This window comes from Crocodylus porosus, unplaced genomic scaffold, assembly GCF_001723895.1.
Source record: "Crocodylus porosus isolate Cpor-Errol unplaced genomic scaffold, CroPor_comp1, whole genome shotgun sequence".
NCBI lineage: Eukaryota > Metazoa > Chordata > Crocodylia > Crocodylidae > Crocodylus > Crocodylus porosus.
In genome coordinates this window covers 16897382-16903381 of record NW_017728923.1, presented here as the reverse complement: position 1 = coordinate 16903381, position 6000 = coordinate 16897382, and the positions used below count along the sequence as shown (strand labels likewise).

Genomic DNA, 6000 nt, shown 5'->3' with positions numbered 1-6000 from the left:
GCCAAGGCAGGGGGTCGGACTAGATGATCTTCCTAGGTCCCTTCCGACTCTAGCTACTATGAAACTATGAAACTATGGGTCAGGAGTGAGGGGTATCAGCAGGGTTGCAGGGGTGGGGTTTTATGAGTTGGAAGTGAGGGGCGCCAACAGAGCCAAAAGGTTGTGGGTTGGGAGTGAGGAACAATGACATGGGCAGCATCAGGATACTGGCATATCGGGGCTGCTCAGTGCCACAGTGCAGCAGGAGAGGATAGCCACAGCTGGACCTGTATCCTGGCGAATGAAGGGGCAAGGAGAGCTCTAATTTTCCATAAAAAAACCAAAATCAAACCCCAAAATATAAATGGCACTGGAGTGGCACTATCAGCCCTTAAGGGAAGATGCACATGGAGGCGCCAAGCCCAGTCAGGCCAATAGCATTGCTCACAGTCTATGTGCAGTTGGCCAGGCACTCCATGTCTTTCACCCTCAGTGGCAAGGAGGGACCCATGCCCTCAGATCTGTGTGGGGCAGACTGCAGGCTTGAGCTTCTGCCCTGCTTCCTTCCCACACCAGGGACACCAGTAGGGGTGGGAGCCTATTGTGAGGAGAGTAAGGGGCAGGACTGGGGCTGTGCAGGGTGGGGAGAGTGAGGGGCACCAGCAGGGCTGAGGGGGCTGGAGGGAGCATTTAAATTTAATAATTTGGGGGGGAGGTTATCAGAGAATTTGTGATTTTATTTATTTTTTTTATCAGGGAAAACCAGGATCCGTGATTATAACTAACTTAACTAAGAGCTTTTTAAAAAAGGATATGGAGGTGGAGAACTGAATTGCTCTTCAGACTGTACAACTACTATGTTGAAAACCTCAGAATTTTGAAATATTTAAAATCAGAGCAGATAAAGAATAGAAAAAACTGGGTTTGATTTATCTTTTAAAATATACCTTAATATCTTTTTGGGACCATAAGCAATTGGAGTATGTGGGAGCAGCTGAACTTGTCCTTGGTGACCATCCTGCTGAAAAGTACTGCAGAATGACCTGAGAGCAGAGGTAGCTAAAACTGACAGTGCTGTCCCAACATTTAACAGTATCTAAGTTTATTTAGAGAATTTTTCCTTAGCTCCTTTTTTATCATTGCCGCCAGGAAAGTCTAGTTGGAGGAGCCTGGATTCCAAAAATTACAAGCCTGAGTAGAAATTCTTCAGCTGAAGAGTAATATTCTTCAGTTCAAATTACTGTAAATAGTCTACACTGATGGAGTCACAGTTCACTATGATTTCTCAAAACTAACCTCTATCTTGGAAACTTCTAGACACCTAATAGATCTTAGCCTGCTTCACCACAGTATTTTTTCAGTTTTGTAGTGATTTATCCATCATCTCTCCCTATGCCTTATCTCTTAGTGACAAGTCAGCTCTCAACTGGTCTTGCAGTCTTACACTGGGGAATAGGCTCCCAAAAGACTTCTTTTCTGTCTGGAAAATCAACACACGGTACTAGAACAAGAAAAGGAATAGCTTGGACTTGAAAAATGCAAATACAAACACCGTATTTACTTGATTAGAACATGAGATTTTTCTCCCCCAGTCAGCATGAGGGGGAATGCCCCGCATCTTATATTCATATACAAGGAAACCCCATTAAATGCATTGCCTGTTGTTAAACTGCTGCCAAAAGCATCATATGCTCAGTAATACAAACGAACCAGAAAGGTGATTTAAATGCAGTCAGCACTGAGCATGGCTATAAAATATATGGTCCATATTGGGCAAATACACTGATGGACACATTTTTATTATTATTAACAAATGTTATTAAAACACACTTATCAGCATACTCTTATAAAGCTTCACATATTGAGCCATCCTTGTTTTCCCAAAACTTGATATCAGAAAAAGAACTGCTTATCCAAAAACATACAACTACATATATTAAACCCTTAAAGAACATGCATCCACTTCCCACAACAAATACCCTTACAGAACTGTTTTTCTCTATACAGAACCTCATAAAAAACTTGTTGCCTTAATATCCACTTGAAATTCTCCACCTCTCCCATCAGTCCCCTCTGTTGGTTCAGTGAAACAAGTGTGTTTAGTCCTTTTCCCTTCACTTCTCTAATCTCTTCCTTGTCCTGATGGATGTAGGATTTCAGTTCATGCAGCCCCAGCTTCAGGTACTTTCTTTCAGTGAAGGCCAACCCCTTAAAAACCCAGAGGTCTTTTACTTTGCATAAACTAGTTTTAACACATGCTAATAAAGTACTTAATAATGTTTCCTCAGGTCCTTTTGATATGAGTCCATATAGTACCATCTCCCACGCTAACAACAGATTTATTCTGGTGGGCCTCAGAAAGCAACAAACCCTTTCCCAGATCCCCTTTCCATATGTGCACTCCAAAAAACAAGTGTCCTGGTTCTTTCCAAACAGTAACCAAAGTATTTTCCGTATCCTTGCCATCCCATCTTTCCCTTCGGCATTCATTGGGATCCCTATTACTCTTATTTCTCTCTTATTTTAAGGCCCAACTTCTCCAAGTCTCACCAGTTCCCCATTCTTGTTATGGTGCTTTTCAGTCTATTTACTGTGGTCCCCATTGCTTTTCCATACTCTAATGTAAGCTTTAGCACCCTTTCCATCAAGAGTCTATCTACTACATTTATATCATCCATGTATAATATGCATTTCACCTCTCCCCCTCCCAGTGTCTCTACTCTCCTTATGACCTTGTCTTTCTTTACTCTTTGTGCTAAGTATTCCATGTTGCATGCAAATAGTAGTAGTGACAGGAAGCATCCTTGTCTCACCCATTTATGGATTTTAAAAGCTCTGCTTAGATATCCATTAATTTGGACTTGACTTTCTGCTTCTCTATACAATAGCCTTATCCAACATATACATTCCTCTGGGAACCCCATTTTTTCAAGCACCTTGAATATGTAATCATGATCCACTCTGTCATATGCTTTTTCTAAATCTAAATTTGCTCTTGGATGTGGGACAGTGTATCTGATCACTTTGATTGCTTTGGAGATCCTTCGGCCTGGTACTGTGTATACTTGTTCTTCATACATTATCTTCTGGAGGTTTTTCCTCATCCTCAAAGCCAGTGTCTTTGCTATTAACCTATAGTCTATATTAAGGAATGGAAGAGTAAGATCACAAGGTCTCTTGTAAAATCTTTCCCTGCCTCTCCTGTTTCTGCTATTTCCTTTAAAAATTTGACTACATCCCTCTCTACCCATGCCCAAAACTTCTCATAAAATTCCTCAAGCAGTCCATCTGCTCCTGGTGATTTCCCTCTTTTAAAGGTTTTTAAACACTCCTCCAAAGCTTATCTTTTTTTCCATCTTCTTTGCTTCCTGTCCTCCTCCTCTACTTATTCTTCAGTCTCTTCCAGCAAATCCTTCATCTGCTTTCTGTCTATTTGCTTCTTCTGATATAGCTCTTCATAAAATCCTCTTGTTGCCTCCAACACCACCTGCTTTTCTACTTGGGTACCACCTTCTTTGGGCACTGCTTTTAGCTCTCCTTTTGCTGTCATCACTCTAGCTGAAAAACGTCAGAACCACTCTGTTTTCTCCCACCCAGGGTGCTTGTGCTAAAAAAATTTTCTCTCTCATCTTTCTTTTAAACTAGCTTTCAATCTCTTGTCTCGTTTCTTCTGCTTATTCTTGTATTTGTCTTCCTTCTGCAGGTTTCTTTAGCCACTCCTACCTCTTTCTTTGCAGCTCTCAAATCTTTTGTTCTTTCCCCCATGGTTCTTTGTCCTTTATTCCTAAAGAATTCTGTCATCCTTTTCTTCACCATCACCTACCATTCTCTGGTACTTTTAAGGTATTTCTTCAGCGTTCTCTACCCTTCATACTGTCTCGTATACACTTGACATATCTCCTCATCCTGTATCAGTGGACATTTAATTCTCTCATTCCCCTTCCCCTATGGGCAGTTACCACAACTCAGTTCCGCCTTCAGCATCCGGTGATCACTTGGTGCCACAGTTATGGTTTCTTACTACCTTATCTCTCTTTCTTTTGATACAAATACAAAGTCTGTTCTTGATTGTTTCTTTCCACTTGGGTCAATTTTAGTGAAAACTTTTCCCTTGCCCACACATGTTAATCACTTTTTAATTATATCTGGATGAAGTGTCTGAAGTTACGCTTCCTCCTCCTTCCCCTGTTTTGTCACCTGCTTCTGAGCCAGGTCACGGAGCAGGGATTCCCCAGCCCCTCCGAAATGAAATGGCTGCTGAAATTTCTCACAGTCGTGCTGCACACTTATTTTATGGAGATGTGGTATTTCTCCCTAGTTTTCTCCTTCGGTCTGTTGGCTAAAGGCAAGCTAGACTCAGGGGCATCTGAAGACCAAGACTTCTGGGCCTGGGTCTGCACATATATAAAATCTAATTATTTCAGGGGGCATCTTATATTTGAGTAAATAAGGTAGATATTGACCTTTTTATGTTTTCTTGAATATTGCATCAAATTTAATGCATTATGGTGGTGACCTTTGCTAATTTTTATTATACTATGAAAATCTTGTTTTCTCAAAATCTTTTAAAAAAAGACCAGTGTAATCATTTCTTACTAAAAAAACAATTTCTTCATCTGTCCAATAGAAGTTTTCCATATTTTCTATCTTCTCAGTTAAATTAAAACATAGACGGGTGGTAATATAGCACTGCCAGCTTAGACTGCTGAAAAGTGTGTCAGAAAAATTCTTCCATAAATTTTTTTGGTGTGTGTGTGTGGAAACCCCACGTGGAGTTCCTATGCTATGAAAGTATTTCAGTTTCCAAGAGATTGACTGTATATAGCATTTTTTCTCCTTTATAATCCATAACTCCACTTAGTTCTATATCTCAGTTTGGATTTTATATATATATATATATATATATATGTTTTATCACGGAGAGCCAGTAATCATCTCTCTGTCTATATTTATCTTTTATACGCTTTAGCAGCAAGCTGTGATCTAAGGGTAACTTTCATCCCTGTGGAAAGGGCCAGCATAAAGACTATGCAGGACTTAAGCTGTCCACACAAGGACATATTTTAACTTCACTGTATACAAGCAAACAAAAAATGGAATAAGGTCAGATGCTGGGCTAGTGAAGTGGAGCCCCAAATCTATTAGTGTTTTGTGCAAGGTGCCTGTGTTTACTACACAGAGTAGACTATTTATTTCTTTTGGCAATAATTTTATGTCAATTTTAAATCTTCCTTTCTTTTCTTTCTCAGCTTTGAAAAGTCCAGCTGCATTCCATGAGCAGATAAAGAGTTTGGAACGAGCCAGGGTAAGATATTCTGCTGTGATCTGGAAATGGATAGTAAACTGCAATAGATGTGAAAGTAAATTCTCAGACTATGGGAAACAATTTATTCTAATTTAAAAATAACAACAATAGCAATAATAGTGGCATTCTGCAGGGATTCATGGAATTAAAGTATTGTGTTTGTATTTAATATCTGAGAGGTTTTCTTAACTCTCTACACTTGTTGGACAGGGAGGTATATAAAATATGGTAGTACTCTACTTCATGGCCAACTTGGGAGTGAGTGGGAGCCACCAACCATGCTGGTCATAGGCCTTGGGCTGCACAGCAAAGGGGCTCCCCGCCACATGACCAGCATTGTGCGGGTAGCGCGATGCCTGCCTTCCCGTCTACCTCAGTACCATGGTGGCAGCATGAGTCCTTTCCCATCTCCTGGCAGTGGACTCATGGGACCACTCTCACCGCGGTACCCTGCCACAACAACTCCATTTGCAGCAGGAACAGTGTGGGGAGAGATGGTTGGCCAGGAGCCAGGCAGGTTTACCCCATGCAGGCCAGATGTAAACTGCAAGCCTCTAGTTGGACACTTCTGAACTATTTCAAGTTTACTCTTAGTCCAGGAAGGGTAGGATGCTTTTGGTAAACAGATTTAAAAGAAAAAGCTGAATATAATTGCAATGGTCTGCACTAAGCTAATCCAGCACAGGCCTAGAATCATGAAACAGGATCTACTCAGG

At 40.8% G+C, this 6000-nt stretch overlaps 1 protein-coding gene across 4 annotated transcripts in view; it reads left to right on the top strand.

Moving 5' to 3' along the window:
* Positions 1 to 6000, top strand: part of MKL2 (MKL1/myocardin like 2) — a 160310-nt gene that overhangs the window by 97189 nt on the left and 57121 nt on the right. For all 4 annotated transcript variants that reach the window (XM_019540137.1, XM_019540134.1, XM_019540135.1 and 1 more), the window contains one exon: positions 5229 to 5284. In XM_019540137.1, the coding sequence (XP_019395682.1) occupies positions 5229 to 5284 (56 nt within the window). The remainder of the gene's footprint in view (positions 1 to 5228; positions 5285 to 6000) is intronic.